Genomic DNA, 22,593 nt, shown 5'->3' with positions numbered 1-22,593 from the left:
GCACATTTGTCGAGTTCTACAAAGACCAGGGCAGTGGCAAAGTAGGTGTCCCAAAGTACCCCTAGCATTTGCTTCGTTGCATGTGTTACACGCATCGCTCTGGACAAATCCCATTTCGGCTGCGTGATGTGGGATGAGGCAGTGTCCCATCAGTACTCCGACCAATATTTTGCAGTCTTTTCTAGAAAGTGATGAAATAAAGTTTGTAGTTTTCGTATTCCACTTCTTAGAGTTTTCAGAGCTAGTTCCTCACTTAGTTTCGTTTCCAGAAAGGAGAATTATGGATATATTTCTAACGTACTTAACCTCGGCAAGAAAATTTTTGCCTTAGCGAGCTCATCGGCTCTCTCATTTCCTTCTATTCCTCTGTATCCTGGTATCCAATATATAGTGCCCTGAAAATTTCCGCAGAGTTCACCCATTAGGGATCTGCATTGTTGAACACATTTCGAGTTAATCCAAGGAGCCGCAATTGCTATAGGGCAATACTGTCGCACAAAATTTTCTTCAATGTGAACTGAAAGGTTCCCAATTTCTCTGAATCGCGTGGAAACGACTGATTTGGCTCATTTAGAACTCAAGCACTCATGACTGCTATTTTTGTTACTTCGACCGGAGTGAAGTCTTCCTAAACTCAATTCCGCCCAGGAGTATAGAATATATGTGCATATATTCAAGTGAAAAATGTGGTACTGTGATGATTAATATTGAAATGGAAAATCAAAAAGTTACTAATCATTTGGCTATAATGCAAAACATTAATGATAGCATTGACTATGTCTTTTGTTTAAAAAAAATAGTAGAGTAGTAATTCTTGTGGCATGCACACCTCACCAAGAAGTGACTTGTTTGGGCAGCGAAATGTTCTCAAAAATCGCATGAAGATTGTTGTCACTTCAAATTTGGCAGATATGAATATCAATTTAAAAAATATTTATTCACAAATATTCTTAACACAATGAATATCAAACAACCAGGTCAGTGTCACAATTCGCAACACCGGATCTATGCCTAGGCATCGATAAAGCAGTTTCAACTTTCGCTATAAATTCCGCTTTTACTAAGAACTTCCTTGTAGCTTCCAACTCAAAAGCTCCGACAACCACTTGACCGAGCATAGCTTCACACCTACTGCACAGCATCCACTGCGCAGTTGCCAAAACTGTCATTTACAATACACTGTCACATTTCATTCGCTACCCCCTTCTGACCGACGAGCACACAGTGGCAGTATTCGCAACAATACAGCATCCATTCAACGCACAGTAGATGCTTTCCCATGCGTCACAATGCGTTCAGTACCATTCCAGCTGTCAACGTATACAAAACATTTGTGCAGAAAAAGAAGCGCTCATGTGTGTGTGTGTCAAAAATAAGCAATACAAAAAATTATAAAAAAATATTTTAGCCAAGTTAAAGCGTCTGTTGTAATTTAAAATAGAAATACTTTGAAAGTTTAAAAATAAAAAGTGTGCTTTGAGACAGTGTAGAGTAGTGCGGAGTTTAACGCCTGCCGCTGCGTCAGAATGCAGCCGTTGATATCAGCGCCATGGCGTTGGCGCTACCTTCGTCTGAGCCTTTGTCTCGCCATGCTCGACATGCAGCTACGATATGCGTTGGCGCTGCCCGACGTCATTAAAATTGGTAAAGCAAGAGTTAAAAATAACTACTTTGCCAAGTGGGCTTATCAGACGCCTGCCTGCAGAGCTCATTCAACGCCAAGATGGTCAATCGCATGCATTCTTCTTTTTTATTTTCATCAATCCACTTATGCTTATTGATTTTCTGATAGCATTAAATTTATTACTTTAATATTATTATATGAAGAAAGTAACATAAATGGGTCGTGCGCATACAATGAAGTTGTATGTTTGTGTGCGCATGAATGTACGGAAATTACGCTTTGCCTTCCATTCACGTTAACCCAGAGGAAGGAAATTAATAATGCGCACCCACCACTTTTGTTTACATTTTATGTTTATCTTTTTTTTCATTTTTCCTGATTAGTCTTCTTATCCGAACACTCCTCCCCCAACTAAATCTCGCCTACTACTCTTTCTTACTTTTCCACGCAAACATAATCACACACCGCAAATTACCCATTGTAATGCCCGCAGGTGGCCTATTTCATCCCACCGATGACACACAGGAACTGGCGTTCCGTCAGGCTGTCGAGCACATCAACTCTGATCGATTAATATTGCCGCGTTCCAAGTTGGTGGCGCAAATCGAGCGTATCTCGCCGTTTGATAGCTTCCATGCGGGCAAAAGGGGTAAGTACTCTTAAGATTATGCGATTTTATTTATAAGCACTTCAAGGGGGTGAACACTTATCAATGTGGTAGCGGCTATTTATAATACAAAAAAAAACAATTTGATGTAACTTATTACTGCCGCTCTTGAAGGGAAACTTACTGAGGTGCTTTTAAGAGTTTGTTGTTTAAAGTGCGAAATCGCGTAACTGACATTTGCGACACAAATGAGATTTGCTCACCACAAGCTCATTTCTCATAAAAGATTATATGTGTATTGTTTCAGTTTGAATATATATATATATATATATATATAATTGGCGCGTACACCCTTTTGGGTGTTTAGCCGAGCTCCTCCTCCTATTTATGGTGTGCGTCTTGATGTTGCTCCACAAATGGAGGGACCTACAGTTTCAAGCCGAACGGCAGATATTTTTATGAGGAGCTTTTTCATGGCAGAAATACACTCGGAGGCTTGCCATTGCCTGCCGAGGGGCGACCACAATTAGAAAAATGTTTTTATTAATTTTGGTTTCACCGAGATTCGAACCAACGTTCCCTCTGTGAATTCCGAATGGGCAACCCATTCGGCTGCGGCGGCCGCAGCTTGAATTAAGTTGAATTAATTAAAAAATTAGCCTAAAATCGGTTTCTTTTATAAATAAGAAAACCGCTTGGGAATAAGACTGTTTTTGTAAGCTCACATACGCGGTTTTAATTTTAAACGACAATTTTTCTTTTCATAATTGGTATATAAAATTGGTTGATTAGGGTTGTAGATTAAAATGACAGATTATTTATAAGCTTTTCAACACAAAAAAAAGCAAATGAGGACAATGGTTAGTTACTATTGTTCTTCTGTGCTAATTACTCCCTACTCACTTAGCTACGCCGGTCGGCTTTCTCCGCGGTTCCTCTGTACTGTCACTTAAGAGTTCAAAAGATTATTATTCTTATAGTAATAAAAGAAGAAAACTCATCAAAAAATTAAAGGCAAATTTAATTAAATTCACACTTGTTATGATTCCTCTAAAAGAGTTTTAAATAAATATTTAGTAAAAAGTTAACAATACTTCAGTGAATGAATTGACATGATCTGGCTGGGTTATGTTAAAAAATAAATAATTGGCGCGTGCACTTCTGTTCGGTATTTGGTCGAGCTCCTGCACCTATTTGTGGCTTGCGTCTCGATGCTGTTCCCCAAATGGAGGGGCCTACAGTTTCAAGCCGACACCGAACGGCAAATTATTTTTTATGAGGAGCTTTTTTATGACAAAAATACACTCTGAAGTTTGTCATTGCCTGCCGAGCGGCGACCAGTATTTGTAAAAAAAACTTTTTCTATCATTTTGGTGTTTCATATACATACAGAGATTCGAACCTACGCACTCCCGAATGGTACTCACGCAACAGCTCGCCGGCTTGTAGCTTCGTTAAAATTTCTCTTAAAAGGAGCTCACTTGTTGCCACATAAGTTCCCCGAGTCCTATACCAGGACTTCCTTTTAATGAGTTCAATTGGCGCTGCCAGCACGACTGCGTCTAAACTAAACTGCTCGAAGGAGTGAATCGGCGGAAATCTGAAGCATTTTGTTCGAAGTTCAAAGCACTTCAGACAAATAAAGAATAACGGTTCATTGTTAAATCATGAGATAAGCGAGAGCAAAAAACAAACAAAGAGAGCAATAGACAGAAGTTTAACCTGCTAATTCAGAACATAATTGTGGCTGATTTTTCCGTATTCGCCGTTGGCGGCCGCATTTTACAAACAAACGTAAGCAAGGAAAGAATATTTATATAGCCAAAACTTTGCTTGCGCCGAAACCAAACTATAAAGCGTGATTAATTTAAATACAATAAAATAACGTAAATTCAAATTGATTGTGCAATCTTTATTATTTTTGTGTAAAACCATTCATGACATTTATTTTTTAAAGATAATCCCTTTCAAATGTAAACACCAATTTTAGGTGACTCGCTGGAGGATTTCTGTCGGTATCTTGTGAATAACTTTAGTAATGTGGGCTTCCAATGTCTCAATTGGAGCTGGTTTATCCACAAAGCATTTAGACTTTACATACCCCCACAAATAAAAGGCCAAAGATGTAATATCACACGGTCATGGTGGCCAATCTACTGGTCCGAGACGAGAGATAAATTGGTCACCGAAACGAGGACGCAGTAAATCCATTGTTTCACAGGCCGTATGGCAAGTAGCGCCATCCACCGTCTTGTTGAACCAAATGTGATCACGGGCTTCAATTTGCCGTAGCTATTAAGCCAAAAATCGGTATCAGTTATGTACACCATAAATAGGCGTGAGCGCGCGATGAACACTTTTCACAGAGCGTTGATCTTCGTAATATTTTGAATTGTACGATTTGTACACATTGTTGAAACGTTAGAGTTTCCATGATGAAATGCCAACGAATACTGAAGATAGTAGTCACGCGTGATCTGTCAAAAACCCCTATTAGAAAAAGTAACTCCAATCTGTTCACCCATTACAAATCCGGAAACGTTTTAAGGTGTGAAGCTACAATCCCTCAAACAAAATTTGAGCAGTTAATTTCTTAGTTCATCGAGTGTTATGCAAAGTAAGGAGTTTTATCTGCAGACGTCTAGATGAGTTCACCTGCTGTTAATACTGGTCGTACTGATTCGGCCATCCAAAGATTTGTTGCTACTTAAGATTTTACTACAAATATTTCCTGCTAATATTACTACGACTTACATAAAGTTTTCTTTTAAAACAGTGTAAAATTATGGGTTTAGCATTCATAATCTAATGGTTGCTAGTTTTTTCAATTTACAAATTAATTGTATCATCATCAACAGGTTTAGTTACGTATGTGACGAACTGACCTTCAAAAGTGATTACTTTTTTGGCTTCTCTGTGACTCCTCAGGATAAAAACTGGGCATCTCGTATATGCTAAAGAACATGCGCAAAAAATTTTACAGGTTTTGCAAAAAAAAAACGCGATATGCAGACTGTCTAAAAGAAGCGCGAACGCCATAGCTTAGAAACTACTTGATCATTTCGATTCTAGCAAACTGCATTGTGGAGGCTTCTAGTATTTTTTTTTTTGTTTCCTCTATTATTCCACTTGAGAACACAGGGCTTCAACAAAACATTGAAGTTGTATTCTGTTAACCGCCGTTCTCTTTACGACATCCTACGTTTGGTTAACTGTTTATAGTTCACGAAGGTTGGAACGTCTCCAAGTATTTCATGAACGACCGGGTCGTCTGTGTTCTTGTGGGTTCCATTCCAATGCAGTTCAGCAAATGCTTTCTCTGTCCTTTCTGATAGTGTGCCCGATCCATTACCATTTGCGACCACTTATCAACTTTTGGATTGGATCTTGCTCGGTGATCAGCCACAAGTCCGTATTTCGGATAGTGTTCCGCCAAAAAACTTTACATATTATCCGAAGACATTTATTTCAGAAGTTTAAGTTCAGCACAAAAGTCAATTGAAGCTCTTCATTTGAAACTTAATTTCCCATCGCAGTAAAAACATAATAACAAAGATGGCCCATACACATGGCGCTACTAAAGGGTGTTTTTTTTAGAGGTTAGGTTTTCAAGTTGGCACTACTTTTTTCGTAGATGGTTTTTTTGACAGCTGTCACTTGATTTATGCTCAGTTTGGTTTGCCATTTCATAATGAATAGACTTACACCTAGAGTTGGGTATTTCCCGAGAAAATCCCAATCTCGAGAATCGGGATTTCCCGAAATAGCGAAAATTTCAATTCTCGAGATGCGGGATTTCCCGAAAATAATTTTTGAGATTTCTCGAGAATTCTCGAAAATTCGGGAAAAATTGCAACAAATTAAAAAAAAATCTAAAACCAGTGTAAGAGCATTGAATTTCATAAAATATTATTTTTATTTATTTTTATTAAAGTATAAATTACATAAAAAAATATTTGAAAATATTACTATTTCAATTATTGCAAACAAAAAAGTGAAACAAAAATAATTACAAAAAAATTCAAAACAAAAATAATTCAAGATTATACTTATTAAAATAGAAAAATTCCTCTCATTTTGAGTCGATGTTGGCTTAACAGTGTTAAAAGCCCCGATCAGTCTTTCAACATTTTGTGTTTTCTCTCCAGTTTTTTCATATAGTTTTAGCTCGTTTCTAAGCGACGAAAACATCTGGTTCGCCGCATGTTGCGCAATGTCTGCTTTCGGTTTTGAGCATTGCTGAACGTATTTTTCAAGCTGTTTCGCCATATCTTCTTCATTGACGTTGTTGGTTGCAAATACGTCATCATCGTCAGAACTAGACACTGCTTGGTCTTCTTGAATGCTCGTAGAAAATAGACGAACCAAGTAGTTTTCGGCTTCTTTTATCAATTCTGTTTTAGAACAGGTGTGGAAAAATTCAGATTTGTCACTAGAGCTGTTAACTGGATCGTGTAAATATTTAAAGGCCGATAACAAACGGCTAGATCTACGAGCTGTTAAGTTTTTTTTTAGGCTGGATAAGAATTCATTGCCCAATTCGGTGTGCTGATTCTCCAATTTAGTGAACAACAATTTGAGAATAGAATCCGCAGCAAGTAAGTTCACATTTTGGCGACTAAGTGCTTCTACAGCAACACGTATAGGTTTAAGAGCATTTATGATATCCTCGCAATACTTTTCTTCTGAATCAGTAGTGGCCATAAAATTTAAATTAAGAGTGTCGAGCGCCTTACGAACATGCTTGCTGATGCAAATGTATCTGGCCAGCATAGTTTCCATGCTATTCCAACGTGTTTTGCAATCCAACAGCAAGAAAAGCTCTTTCTTCTCGATCTCTTTAACATAATCCTGCAAGATGGCATTCCGTACAGGCGAGTTCTTGAATTTCAAAACTATCTTGCGAACCTTTTTTACGATTTCAAATGCAGACTTTATAGTGACCGTCTTGTCAGCAACAAATACGATATTCTCGTCCTCGTCATCGGAAGCGTTTTCCGCATTAATGTCGGAAAATGAAGTACTGGCTGCATTGTTTTCATTTTCATCGGAGCCTCTATCATCCGAATCGTCTCCATCGCTTACGTCACTATCGTATATCCTGTTTGCGACTTTTCGTTTCTGGTACATTACCCCCATGACCGCCAAATGTATGCCGTGATTGTAGAAAATCTGTTGATGCGCTGGTGATAGTCTCCCAAATTTGATCAAGACACTGGCACCATCACTTGTAATAGCCACGATGTCGGACTGTAGTTTTATATTGAAGTCTGAAAGCTTTGCATTTACGAGCTCATATACTTTTTCAGCGGGACATGATTCCTGAATGCGAACCAGGCCAAGGTTGTCAGATTGTTCATCGTCATAATATATATGGATGTTCATGTAACGTCGGTTTCGCACGCTTGTCCACTCGTCGATGCTCAAGCTGAACTTACGCTGTGCAGATTTAAAATTTTCAATTTTGATCTTCAAATCGTGCAGTACTTCATAACCAAACCCAGAACAGCTTTGTGACACTTTGGAAGATGAAATCCTAAGCGGCTGATACTATTACGAATGAACTCACTTTTTGTTATCGCGTTTATTGGAATTCCATCTTTTGCAGCCAATTTTGCAACAATTTGTTCAAGCGATTCAGGCGAGGAAGAAGTATTGAAAAAGTTGTGAAGAGTTCGGGTCTTCTTGGCTGGTGGCTGTTCTTTTGGAGCCTCATGTTCCCTTCGCTTCATGTTGTGTATCCTCTCCATGTGACGGTGAAGTCCAGATGTTGACGATGACTTGCATTTAATGATTTTATTGCATTTCAAACATATTGCTTCGTCTTCAAATCGCTTGAAAAACTGCCACACTTGGTCGTATTCGTATTCTGAACTCATGATTTTTAATGCTAAAAATTCAAAATTTGTTTTAAATTTTGTTTTTTAAAGGAAGTAACTAACCGGTACTCACAGTCAACGATACGTCGATTCAAAACTTAAAAATAAATAATATTTGGACCACAAAATATTTTATTATACGGTGTATAATTTATACTTAGTCAGGTACCACAAAATGAAATACACCCCCTCACTACAAAAAATAAATTTACAAACGTCGTCTGTGCAGTCTGCGAACAAATTGAAATTGCTTGACTATTTTCAAAGCATTTCTAATTGCTTAACTGCTGCTACATATAAGAAACACATAAAACTAAACTTTATTAGCTTGATGTTACAGTGCTTTCCCTCGACATAGCATAGCAACGCATCTAGCATTTACTCTGTAGTCACCCTAAAACAAAACAAAAAAAAAAAAAATGGAACAGTTATACTGTTGTGGCTTTTCGCATAGCAATTGAAACTATGGTGTGAATTGTATGTGATTCTGCGAAACAGTAGGTAGTGTGCGATTCTTTGTAACATAATGGCCGTTACAGTTTGGTGTTTCCAGGTATTAATCATATGTATGTGTATTCTTTTACTTTTGAAATAATTGTTTTTTCTCTTAATATTTGACAACAAAAATTAAAAAAAAAAAAATGGATTTCTCGAGAAATCTTGAAACATTCTCGAGATTCGGGATTTCCCGAAATGCTAAAAATTTCAATTCTCGAGATTCGGGATGGAAAAATATCGAGAATTTCTCGAGAATTCTCGTCGGGAAATTCCCGAAACCCAACTCTACTTACACCTGAACAACGTTTGCAAATCGTGCAAATTTATTACGAAAATAATGGTTCGGTTCGCGCGACGCACCGAAGAAAATTTTGTTCAGCGATGGAGCTCACTTTTGGTTGAATGGGTATGTCAATAAGCAAAATTGTCGCATTTGGAGTGAACATAATCCACAAGCTATTGCTGAGACGCCGTTACATCCTCAAAAAGTCACTGTTTGGTGTGCTCTATGGGCAGAGGGAATCATTGGTCCATATTTCTTTAAAAGTGAAGCCGGCCATAATGTTACAGTCAATGGAGAGCGCTATAGAGCCATGATTAATGACTTTTTCGTGCCTGAATTGGACGATGTTGATGTGGACGACCTTTGGTTCCAACAAGACGGCGCTACATGCCATACAGCCAACGCAACAATCGATTTATTGAAGGAAACTTTTGGTGAGCGCATTATCTCGCGCCGTGGACCTGTGGCGTGGCCTCCAAGATTGACGTCTTGGAAGAGAATATTCGGCGCGTTATTGCTGACATACGGCCCCAATTGCTGCAAAAAGTGGTCGAAAATTGGGCCTCTCGGCTGGAATTTATTCGAGCCAGCCGCGGCGGCCACTTGCCCGAAATCATTTTTAAAACATATTGGCAAACCCTTATCTTTATAATAAAGCTAAATTCTTGGCCATAACATTAAATTATATACGTTTTGTTTCATCTTGAAAACCTAACCTCTAAAAAAAACACCCCTTAGCTTTTTTTATTTTCAAGAAGTTTTTTTAGTGGAATAGAATAGTTATAAAAATTCGGGTACGTTACGAGTTCTACCACTTTAGATTGTTACATCTAAGCCCTTCGATTATTATCTTTTCTCCGAGAGACCTACGGTAGTAGGGCAAAAGCATGGAAAAGATGGCCGACACAATAATTACAGTTTCTCGTCCGAAGCTCTACTATAAATAAAATTGTAAATATAAAGGATATACAGGGGTTTTTACTTGAAAAGCAATTGTATGTATGCCAATATGGACGGAATATATGAATGTATGTTTCGATCGGTGGCACGGTTCCGAGAGGTCTAATTTTTAATAACTCTACTGCAGAGATCAGCTACATTTGATCGGTCAAAATCTCCTTATTGGCATGGATCTTTTCCGAATTCAAAAAACCCTAAAAACTCCTCTAACGGGGTCATATCTTGATGCCCAATTTACGTGAATTCTGCAAGAGTAAACCAGTGTACAGCTGTAAGAGAATAATTTTGGGCGTGGTGTTTAATCATCTAACTTTCCATGGCGATTTTTCATCAGTAATTTAATAATATGCACTTGGTGTGTCCAATAGACGCCGGTTAGCACGAGAAAGAAACGACGGGCGCGCTTTGTTACACTCGACCGAAATTGCTTAAGCGGTTATCACGCCAATCAAGAAGAAGAAGAACAGAGTTATCAGACCCATCAACATCGATCTGTCCATATTAGGAAACCCTATGCTTATATATCATATTAATAAAACCAGGTGGAACTGCTTTAGCGTGCTCTCTAAAACGTTGTATTGTCGAACAGAAACACCAGTTGAAAGTCGGATTCGTGGACTTATTATAAGTATTCACGCCATGGCTATTTTTTCGCACTGTTTACAAACTTATAAAATGATACACAATATGGGCATGACCCCTAGTTCCATGATAGGGTACATAAAAGAGGCCTTAGACATGGGCCTATTTGGGATAGTTTTTTTGAATCATAATTTTGAAAACATAACTCAAGCAGCATAGAAATTTGCTGGGAGGACAAGAACAGTTTTGTCCTTCGCTTACTAAAGATCTCTTTTCCTACGAAATTTCAGATGCATGTCAATGATGGAAAAACATAACATAAAAGAAGCCTAGCATTAAAAAGCATATATGTAAGCGTTTCTATATGAGGATAATAGTTCCGCTGTTGTTCCCTGCAGTTTGAAAGTCCTACGGAGCCAAGTATGATAGATTACAAGATTTAGCCATCCGAGGCTGGGGGTAACTTTGGCTGCCTCGTCACCGGAAACTCGCAGAATTCCTCCCGCTCATTTCACACACTCATCCAATCAATTCAGACGATTGTTCAGGCGTTGATTTTTTCCAGCACAATCTTAGTTTTTTCGTAAACAAACCGCTATCATAACCCCGGTTAGTTCATCAATTCAGCTGATTCCTTCAAAATCGATGAGAGCCGGTTAACGGTCTGAAGTTGGCCACACCGCTACATTCTGTACGCCGTGCTACTGAGCCTCCGCTTAGAGCAGTGTACCGCGGGAAATACTGCTGAAATGGGTCGTTCCTGTTACGTAGAACTGACTGATATGGACAGTTTGCTTATACAGTTAGAGATGAAATTATACTTCTCCCGTAGTAATTCAAGGCTTCCAAAAACGTTAAGACTCTTCGCCACAATTGCTCACGCTATGTAGTACGAGGGCGGTTCAGTAAGTACTCGTGTTTGATGGCAGAGGGCGATCCTGAGGGAAGTTGGTGTTAGCATCGTGTGCTACCATCTATCAAAGGACAGCAAAACAAATTTCAGACCGATTGTTAGGTTAGTTTGGATTTGGCAGATATTCGGATAAGACGTGTTTCGTGATAAAAAAATTGAAAAAATGGTGTCTTCATTTCTAACACGAGTACTTATTAAATCGCTCTCGTATGTACTTGACGGCCATGTCTATAGCGACATTGGCAAAATTGGTCAAAGTACTGTTTTCAATGCGATTTTCACTGACACCCTTACCGGCTGTATGCCCACTTTCACATTTTTCCCACATTTTTCTAATAGCGGTCGCCCCTCGGCAGGCAATGGCAAACCTCCGAGTGTATTTCTGCCATGAAAAAGCTCCTCATAAAAAATCTGCCGTTCGGCTTGAAACTGTAGGTCCCTCCATTTGCGGAACAACATCAAGACGCACACCACAAATAGGAGGGGGAGCTCGGTCAAACACCCAAAAAGGGTGTAAGCGCCAATTATATATACATAACGTTTTGAAGATCCAGTACGAAGCTTTGTTAAATGAAATAAAAACAAACACTTTAGCGGCTTAGGTTTCATTCATATAATATTATATTAAATTTTAAATTACCTCCAATTTTTTAAATAAATCGTCGCATCTATTCATTGGAGTGCATATAATATAAAACAACAATAGTAAGCATTTTTCGTTTCGTTTAAGTTTTGCTCCCGCGTATACTGCTACGCTTATGTAGATAATCGGTTTAAAAAATGCTCACTCTTCACAACACGACCTCATTCGCAGCCTGAAATGGTTAGGTCGCGATAAAGCTCAGCCGGAAAATATACGAATTTCCTCCGCCTTTTATCCACAAACACACATCATAAAGACAACAGTAAACGAATAATTGAAAATAAGAACGAGAGCAGCACAACAGTTAAGAATCCTTGCTAGTTGTAAGGCGAAGACAAATTCAGCACACAGTCACACGAGAGTAGGAGCACAGCACGCCAGCGAAATGGCAAAGCATCTTTTCGTTTTTACGTAGGAATCAGCTATGAAAACGAGACGCCAGAATAGTAAAAATAGTGATGGGCAGGGAGGAGTGTGACAGCGGAGAATTGTTAAAGATCATAAAGCCCGCCATAAAAGCAAACGAATAACTGTTGTTATCGCCAATTTTGCCGGCGTTTTTTTCGGGCTCTACTTTTTTATTTCATTTTTTTTCTTTCTTTTTTTCTTTACACTTACAGACATATTTTTAAATAAATCTGTTGCCTTATCAAAGCACTGAATATACTGATTTGGTACGTTTTCTTTTTTCATTTGCCGTTCGGTATAGTTTGCGGTTTGCTGAACATTGGTGTGGCAGCTATATTCGGGCCGCAATCTTCCAACACAGCGAGCCATGTGCAAAGTATCTGCGACAATATGGAGGTATGTAAGGATTAACAGTTAACTACAGTAACTACTACTGCTCGCAAGCAGTCATTGGTGCAGTCATTGTTACACCAACACTAATGCTAATACTAACAAACCAAATGCAAATACCACAGATCTGCTTGCATCATGGCTATGCCACTTCCGTTGTTTTTAAATGCCATTTTTCTGTTGCTGTAGATACCTCACTTGGAGAATCGTTGGGATTACCGGTTGCGACGTGAAAGTTGCCTAGTGAACTTATATCCGCATCCAAACACACTAGCTAAGGTATGAACAACGTCCATACAAACATGCATTTACACACACATTGGCAAAATTTGAGCCACTTTAAGTAATGATGTGAGCTTAACTTGCTATTATTAGCCTTCATTGTTTATTGTTTTAATTTTTACTTCGCAGGCTTATGTGGATATCGTCAAGTATTGGGAATGGAAAACCTTCACGATTATCTACGAGAACAATGATGGTATTGTACGGTTACAGGAGTTACTCAAGGCTCATGATAACTCACCGTATCCGATTACAGTACGACAATTGAGTTATTCGGGGGATTACAGGTGAAGGACCTCATATTTGTATTTCTATTAACTATTGAGTCTATTTTCATATTTTATATTTATGTCACAGTTTTAATGCCCTGCAGATACTATAAGCAAATAGGATAAATTTAAATTTATTTAATTGTATTTCTCAACATTCCGCTTTAGAATTTTTATTTTATTTATTATTTATTTATTTGTGCTGTCGTAAAACTTAGTGAATTTTGTTGTAAAATATTCAGACATAGCTCAATAGGCATGACTTATAGGATCAATACGATTATATGGCTCCGAAATACAATTGGATGAGGAAATTCCGAAAAAAGAAGAAGAAGAATTAGTAACAGAAGAGCGGTGGAAAAGAGACAATGAAACCTAAGCCCAATACACTTAATATATTTGAAATTGAAATTTGAAAAGGTCGAACCAAGGAGCACCAGGAGATTTAGCTCAGGCTCAAAAGCCCATTATATTTAGAGCTCTGGAAAGAGAGTAGATAGTCAAGGAGGGAAGGAGAAAACGAGAAAAGTATCAGAGAAAGAGATAAGAAAGAATAGAGACACAGATAGAGATAGTTAGTCCTGTGAGAATTTTCCAGATTCTTTTGCAAATCTGTAAATATTCTCCAGTTTTAGAGAACGAATTTTACTCATTCTCACGACATCGGAACCCAAAACTCGTAGCCGTGCTCTAGCAAAGGCAGGACACTCACAGAGAAAGTGCTCAGTGCTATCCGCCTCCTCCAAGCACGACAAGCATATTGGGTCCTCAATGATTCCAATGGTGGTCATATGCTGACCCCTGTGTCCTGTAATCGACCGAATGTCTTTCCTTCTAAGTTTTAATAGAAAGTTTGACAGTTTTCTGTTCGGACTTGTCACAAAACACTTTGCAGTTCTGCAGCGTTCTAGACCGGACCATCACTCTTTATGTAGATTGCCTACATAATCACTGATCCAATTCATGATTCCTGCTGAACTGATCCCGATTATTGGCTCTGGCCCTTGTGGGGGAACCGCTGATCCGCGATTGTTGGCCAGTTCATCGGCAATTTCGTTTTCTTGAACACCGGAGTGTCCTGGAACCCATATAGTAAGTACAAGCCTGTTTTGTCAGAATTAAGCTTCTTCTTACATTCTTGAACAATCTGTGAAGTTTGCTTCGCGTTCTCCAAGGCCTTCAGTGCAGCCTGACTGTCACTGAAAACTCCAATCTGTTTCCCGCTTCATCTCCTCACGATAACTAACGGCTCGAAAAATGTTGGACGGAGTAAATGCAGGGATCTATTGCGCAGAGCTAGGCAAGCTGCCTGATCACTGCAGTATCTTTCAAGCAGAAGTCTTTGCTGTAGGAAAGACTGCAGAATTATGATTCGCAAAGACATCGAGCAACTCCTAAATATATATTTACAGGGTGAAGTCCAAAATAAACAAGACTGGCGTCATAAAAATGTTTTTAACGGCACCATATTTTTAATGAGTTAGTGCGTTACATCCCTAGCTGACTTCCTGTGAAAGCTTGGCGACATTCGGTTCAGTGGACGCGAAGTTATTGCGTCTAAAGTGTCAGTATGTTTGTGTCATTGGTACAAAAATATATATATATGTATATATATATAAAATCGATAAAACGTTTGAATTGATGAAAAAAGTTAATGGCGGTGATTGTCTATCTCGTGCCAGAGTTCATGAGTGGCACGGGCCGCCCAAAATCAGTAATCACCGAAAACTCCATCGGAATTATTTGTAAATTTATCAAAAATGAACCGAAATTATTGTTGAAATTCATAGAATCGGAGTTGGATATCTCCAAATCATCGATTTATCGCATTTTAACTAATCATTTGGACTTACGAAAGGTCTGTGCACGTTCCATTCCGCACAAGTTAACTGAGGACCAAAAATTGCTCAGAATTCAATACATATTAAAAAGACCTCATTAAAGAGACAAGAAAAGACGAGAACCTTGACAACATTGTAACTGGTGATGAAACATGGTGTTTCCTACATGAACTTGAAACTAGGCGTCAAAGTGCCGAATGGAAGGCCTCAGACGAGCCACCACCCAAAAAATCGCTTTTGAAGAAGTGAAAAATCAAGTCGATGCTCATTTGTTTTTACGATTCCAAGGGAATTGTCCACAAGGACTTCGTGCCAATGGGCCAAACCGTCAATACAATTTTTTATCTTGACGTTTTGAAGAGTAGAGGCCATCCAGACGGCTTGTACCGACATCTTGAAGGACATCCCGGTAAATGACCTGAAACACTCTTTCGAAAAGCTTTTAGATCGCGCAAAACAGTGTATCGAGGCCAGAGGGAACTATTTTGAATAAATAAACTCGAAGCTATCAGAAAAAATGTCCTGTCGGTTCTATTTTAGCTCAGTCTTGACTATTTTGTATATACGTTGACAGTCAAGCAGCGATAAAAGCAATAAACTTATATGAAATTTCATCTAAAAACGTTCAAAAAAGCAGCGAAAGACTGCCCGCATACTAACGGCTGCACATCTATTGGGGACATAGGGGCATTGCAAGAAATAAAAATGTAGATGAGATTGCGAAGAACGCAGTTTGCTCGCTATTTGAACAAGAAAACGACATACTAATTGCCTTAAAGACGATCTACAATGACGTCGTTGCGGGCATGAAAGGACGGATAAACGGAGGTGGAACAATCTAACCCCTTGCAAAACCGCGAAAAGCATGTGTACACAGAATGCAGATAAATACACCTGATTCGTGCTAGCTCTACCTAGAAAAGAAGGAAGAACTATGGTAGTTATAGTACTCACAGTACCCAATTGGCTAGTAGCACACGCATATAAGATACGAATCAAAACAATGTTAACCGCAGATTTTCCAAGGAACTGGAAGAGAGAGAAATTTAGAACACCTTCTATGTTCTTGTCCTGCTTTAGCTAGAACACGAATGAAATGCTTAAGGGCCTTAATATAAAAAAATTTGGAATATATCTCGTGGTTAAAGCTTCAGAGTTTTCTTAGATTCGCAAAACACGCAGACTTACTTCCAAATGTCTAATACAGAGAAACGTTAGACCTTTACGTCCTTTTCTCCATATGGTACCACTATGAACCAAAAGGTCTCATCCAAAAGGTCTCTTTGATGGCTTTCAGTACGCCCTCCAGGTCCACCTAACCGAACCTATTTATTTATTCACCTAATTGAACAAAAAATTAATGAAAATGATGAAATGGTAGGATGCACAATAGTAGTCCACAGCATAGAAATGGGATACAACTTGGTTCCGATAGAGTGCTCATCAAGAGAGCATACTTTGCGTAGTTAGATTTTGAAAAACTGACCTAAAATTATTGCTTCTACATAGGTTACGCATAGGATCATTAAAAGTAGTTCTTTTCAGAAGGTTAGGACAGTCAACTGACGCACTCAAAAGGATAACAACAAAAGAGCCAGTAAGATAGACAGCCCTTTAAGCAGCTAATTGTAATTGTTTTTTGTATGTCTCCACTCTAAGCCTTTTGCTCATAACTGCTATAATACGTATCTTTTTATACAGATCTAAATATATGTAGCTTTATACTTATATATATAATCCATGTTCACTTATTCTCTTCAAGTATTTATGAAATGCATAAAAAATGAACTACATTTACTCATTCACCTCTTCCACCACAGACCACTGCTCAAACAAATCAAAAACTCCGCCGAAGCGCACATCGTACTCGACTGTTCCACCGATAAAATTTACGAAGTACTCAAACAAGCCCAACAAATTGGCATGATGAGCGACTATCATAGCTATCTGATTACCTCACTTGATCTGCATACCATCAACCTAGACGAATTCCGTTATGGTGGTACGAACATAACCGGCTTTCGTCTGATTAACGAGAAGGTTGTCTCGGATGTGGTGCGTCAGTGGAGTTTTGACGATAAAGGCTTACAACGATCGGCGAATTTGAGTACGGTGCGAGCGGAGACTGCGCTCATGTATGATGCGGTACATCTGTTCTCAAAAGCACTACACGATTTGGACACTTCCCAGCAAATAGATATACATCCAATCAGCTGTGATGGACAGAATACGTGGCAGCATGGTTTTAGTCTAATCAACTATATGAAGATTGTCGAAATGAAGGGTCTAACAAATGTGATAAAATTTGATCATCAAGGCTTTCGCACCGATTTCGTGTTGGATATTATCGAGTTAGGGCCGACGGGTATACGCAAAATTGGCACGTGGAACTCAACATTACCGGAGGGTATCAACTTTACGCGTACCTACAGCCAAAAACAGCGCGAAATTGAAGCGAACTTGAAGAACAAAACGCTTACGATCACAACAATATTGGTGCATAGAAATTTAGCTACATTTTTATAAAGATTTGCGACTGTGTAATATTTTTTCTCTTTGTAGAGCAATCCGTATTGCATGCGCAAAGAATCGGCAGTACCACTCTCGGGCAATGATCAGTTCGAGGGTTACGTTGTTGATCTCATACATGAAATCTCAAAGGCTTTGGGATTCAATTACAAGATACGACTGGTACCGGACGGCAACTATGGAAGTTTTAACAAGCAAAATGGGTAAAAAAAATCGATACATTTTGGTGACCAAAAATGTTTTATAACAATTTTCTTACTCCAGCGAATGGAACGGCATGATACGCGAGCTGTTGGAGCAACGCGCCGATCTTGCCGTTGCCGATCTGACAATCACCTTTGAGCGCGAACAAGCGGTAGACTTCACCATGCCCTTCATGAACTTGGGTGTCTCAGTGCTTTATCGTAAGCCCGTGAAGCAGCCGCCGAATTTATTTTCATTCCTTTCGCCGCTTTCACTGGATGTTTGGATTTATATGGCCACAGCTTATTTGGGCGTATCAGTACTGCTATTCATTTTGGCGCGGTAATTTTAAAAGGAAGTGTTGATTTCTTCTCTTCATATTCAGAAATGTTTATTTTTCAGCTTCACACCCTACGAATGGCCTGCATATGCTGATGCGCACGGCGAAAAAATCGAGAGCCAATTTACTCTCATGAATTGCATGTGGTTTGCCATTGGTTCGTTAATGCAGCAGGGCTGTGACTTTTTGCCCAAGTACGTGTTGTGGCTTCGTAATACACTATTTTCCAAATCTTCTTAACCAATTATGATTTACTTAGAGCTTTGTCAACACGCATGGTGGCTGGCATATGGTGGTTCTTCACTTTGATCATGATCTCCTCGTACACCGCCAATTTGGCTGCTTTTCTCACTGTGGAACGTATGGACTCGCCCATCGAGAGTGCTGAAGATCTGGCCAAACAGACGCGAATTAAATATGGTGCTTTGAAGGGTGGCAGCACGGCAGCATTCTTCAGAGTGAGTACTGCAATTCGGTATTGAAATTGAGGAAGCAGTTCCATGAGGTCTTAAAATTATTTCAATTGCGCGATGGATAAGGTATAACATTTTGTGCTTTTTCGGTTCTATTGATGAGATAATCTGAGTTATGAGGTATTAAGGCACAGTAGCAAGGGAACTGAGACAACTTTCATTTCTCGATAGCACGCCTCCAATTCTGATACCTAAAGCACCCTCAAAATCCTGAAGGCTAAGCGCTCCTTGATAGCTTCTTTCCTAACATTCAGCGATAATTTGCTAAAAGCAATTATTAATCTAGGCCCAGCCGAGGTCAAGAATGCACATAAAATATGTTGGACGGTATCATCTTTCTCCAAACATAGTCAATAAATGGACCCATCCGGTGCAGATACCAAGCAAAGCATCATGGCCCTTGAGATAATCTGTGAGCAACCGTAATTCGGCTTTACTTAATTGATGTATGTCATTCATACTAAAATGGTATTTAGAGAAACAGGCAGTTCATCGGCGACCTCGTTTGCCGCAATGCCGTTGTGGTCAGGTATCTAGGAAAAGATTACTGTATTCTTTCTTGTTAGAAGCTTAAGGGTATCATAACATTTTCTAATAGTTCAGAGACCAATAGTGAGTTTAAGACCAATAGGATCTTAGTCTGAAGCACCGTACGTCATACACTCAACATCATGGAGTTCATACTCGTATATCCAATCTTTTTAATCTGGAAATTTTGAGTAAGAATTTTCTGTCGCATAAGATTTTTCAGCTATTGGATAAGAAATTTGGTATCTTCCAGAACACTGTGTTCTGTGACAATGCCCCTGAAGTTGCTCCAACAGATAAACAGATAGCCGCGTGACCGTTATTTGTTACAGCGAGGGATAGACTTATTGCTGGAATTTCTAGATTTCAAAATCGTATGTATACACACCAATATCTCTAACCGCGATATGAGATTTATTCAAAGTACTTATTTACTAAGTACCATTTTTTCGTCTCGTGAAACAATTCACTCTCAAGCACACTGGGCTACTGTAGCACGCAACTTTCGGTGTTAAACAATGGTAGTTTGCCAGACATCTTAAGGGGTAACACCACTGTACACGCGTAAAATAAACACGATTTTTAAAGAATTTTTTTGTATAGAAGGAAAGGGGAAACAATCACTCTGATTTGGGAAGTTATTACTTATATACTAAAATACAAAACTACAAAGTTTGATCGAAAAATTTTACAAAATGGCGGCATTGGAGACATTTTTGTAATGTGGTTTCTCTTGAAGGAGCTCCGCGGCACGCAGCACAGAGGGTGCAAATTTTAATCTGGAACAAAGAAACATTTTTTTTCTTAATCTAGATAAGAATAGCTAGAGAAACACGTAGGGGATTTAAAAAATATTTATTTTTGTAGAATTAGCAAGCATTTGAAGGAAAAAACTCTATTTTGGACTAAAAAAACGGCACTTAAATAATTATAACAATCGTTTAAATTAATCTATCGAAAATCCCCTACGCTCTTCACTTAAGAAGGTTATTATACAGACGTAGTGAAAAATCTGATTAAAAATATTTAAAATTGTTTGAGTTATGCTGCGTGCCAATTTCAGAAAACGTGTTTTGAGAAAAACGCGTTTAAAGTTTGGAATTTTGGAGAAGTCGTTAGGTAGCAGTCACTAACGCTTGGTTAAAAGCTTAAAATATTTATGAAATAGACTTCGGTAACGTATAAAACTTTTTGTTCTGTATTTTAAAAGGTTCAAAGAATTTTTTAAGCTTATAAAAAAAAAATCAATTTTTTGAAACTTCTACAGTGGTGTTACCCCTCAAGTTATTGAATTTGTGCGTGATATAACGGAAGTAGCTTCTGGGTTAGGGGTATTAAATTTATGGAATTTCACGCTAGTATCTTGCATCTTGTCCATCTTGCATGAGTCCAACTTCAATGGGACTTTATTTTGAGACCCAATTAGCTCAAAAGATTTTTGAAGTTATCCACAAGGCTGCGTTATGATACCGCCTTTTATACGAATCCATTTGTACTTTTACGAAAAAATTCACGCATTCTTAATTCAATTGCCAATGCTACACCGGGCATCTAAGCCCAAATATGCCTGACCGACTATTTCCATCAATGCATCCCCTAATAAAACCCCATGCCCTTGTGAGTAAAGAGAAAAAATAATAGAATCAGTTGTGTGAGCAATCATGCATAATTTTTATTCAATTCATATGCAATAACCCCAAGTACTCATATTTTATGACGAAGTTATCTAGTAACTGTACAACCGAATGTTAGGCGCTTAATTTATATAAAATTGTTTATAGAATTAACTTAGACTATGAATTTTTATTTGCCTAAATTTGTGCCTCGAACTCTACCCACCAGGAATCGAAAATCTCAACATATCAACGTATGTGGTCTTTTATGGAGTCCGCACGGCCTTCTGTATTCACTTCAACCAATGCTGAGGGTGTGGATCGGGTGGCTAAGGGTAAAGGTATGTATGCCAACCAAAGCAACAGAAGCTAACAATTCACATACTCACATAACTTCAAATTATTGAATTACAGGTTCATATGCCTTTCTCATGGAGTCCACATCCATTGAATATGTGACCGAACGTAATTGTGAACTGACACAAGTGGGCGGCATGCTGGACACCAAAGGCTATGGCATTGCAGCGCCACCCAGTAAGAAAGACGAAACCCATTTACTAATCATATAAAATACATAGGAAAGAATAACACGTTCTATACTATAATACATTGCAGATTCCCCTTATCGCACCGCCATCAACGGTGTCATACTCAAGCTGCAGGAGGAAGGCAAATTGCATATACTGAAAACGAAGTGGTGGAAGGAGAAACGTGGCGGTGGCAGTTGTCGCGTAGAGACATCGAAATCCTCATCTGCGGCGAATGAGTTGGGTTTGGCGAACGTGGGTGGGGTGTTCGTAGTGCTAATGGGCGGCATGGGCGTGGCGTGTGTAATTGCTGTGTGTGAATTTGTGTGGAAATCGCGAAAGGTCGCTGTCGAAGAGCGGCTAAGTGCAATTTTGCATGAATGAGAATAGGCATAGTAAATCCAAGATGAATGGGTTTAAGCTAAGCAAAGCACACAGAGAAAATACCATGGGAATAGCAGAGAAAAATTAGTATAAGAAAAAGCATAACTGGAAAAGTAAGAAAGGAAGGAGTAAAAAAAACATAGGAAAAATCATTAAGATTGATAGCGAAATCGGCATACAATTACTTACGAAGGAAATTAAATTCTTCTTCTAGTACATTTATAGTGATTTTTAATATAGGAATACGCGGTGCATGCAGACATCATTTATAATTTTACATCCATACGTACATACTTAGATAATTAATGACGGAAGCAGTGTTTCATATGAGCATTTAGTATTAGTGCTACGTAGTTAGCAACACGCATTTTATGTACATATATGTGCATACATTAGGGTGGTTGCATTTTTTTCAATTTCGACTCAAAGGCAATTTTCATCTTTTCCAAATTTTAAAAGAGACTGTCTTGAATTCATACGAAGATTAGCCTTTTGAACTCGAGGCCTTTCTCGCTTGCGCGAACCAGCAACTCAACACGATTTCCAAAATAGGTATAATCGTACATTTTACAGGTACTTTAAAAATATTTATAAACAAACAAGCGTATTCAAATAATGAAATTTCAACAGTTTATTCATTTATATATAATATGTCGAAAACAACAAACTTTGATAAATATTACACCCTGAATCAATTTTGGTGTGATATTTATTGAAATAATAGGCTAGGTGCATCCTAGGTTTATCTCAGTAACACGAAATGTCCCGCCTATCTCCAAACGTGTTACAGTCAGGCAAACCTTGCAGTCCTTTTTTGGATAAGTTCATAGTGCCGTA

At 38.6% G+C, this 22,593-nt stretch overlaps 1 protein-coding gene across 1 annotated transcript; it reads left to right on the top strand.

The window, feature by feature from the left end:
* The first annotated feature begins 1,470 nt into the window (after positions 1 to 1,470).
* Positions 1,471 to 22,326, top strand: LOC129253508 (glutamate receptor ionotropic, kainate 2). Its single transcript, XM_054891917.1, is given in 12 exon segments — positions 1,471 to 1,644; positions 2,118 to 2,273; positions 12,699 to 12,793; positions 12,977 to 13,066; positions 13,199 to 13,356; positions 17,000 to 17,675; positions 17,742 to 17,911; positions 17,973 to 18,425; positions 18,491 to 18,689; positions 21,075 to 21,186; positions 21,260 to 21,379; positions 21,461 to 22,326. Coding segments are annotated over 12 exon segments (2,643 nt in total). The 5' UTR covers positions 1,471 to 1,526; the 3' UTR covers positions 21,757 to 22,326.
* The last annotated feature ends 267 nt before the right edge of the window (positions 22,327 to 22,593 follow it).

The sequence above is a fragment of the Anastrepha obliqua genome, chromosome 1 (genome assembly GCF_027943255.1).
Source record: "Anastrepha obliqua isolate idAnaObli1 chromosome 1, idAnaObli1_1.0, whole genome shotgun sequence".
NCBI classification, from domain to species: domain Eukaryota; kingdom Metazoa; phylum Arthropoda; class Insecta; order Diptera; family Tephritidae; genus Anastrepha; species Anastrepha obliqua.
The sequence above is the reverse complement of the archived record's forward strand: the minus strand, read 5'-3'. Positions and strand labels throughout refer to the sequence as shown.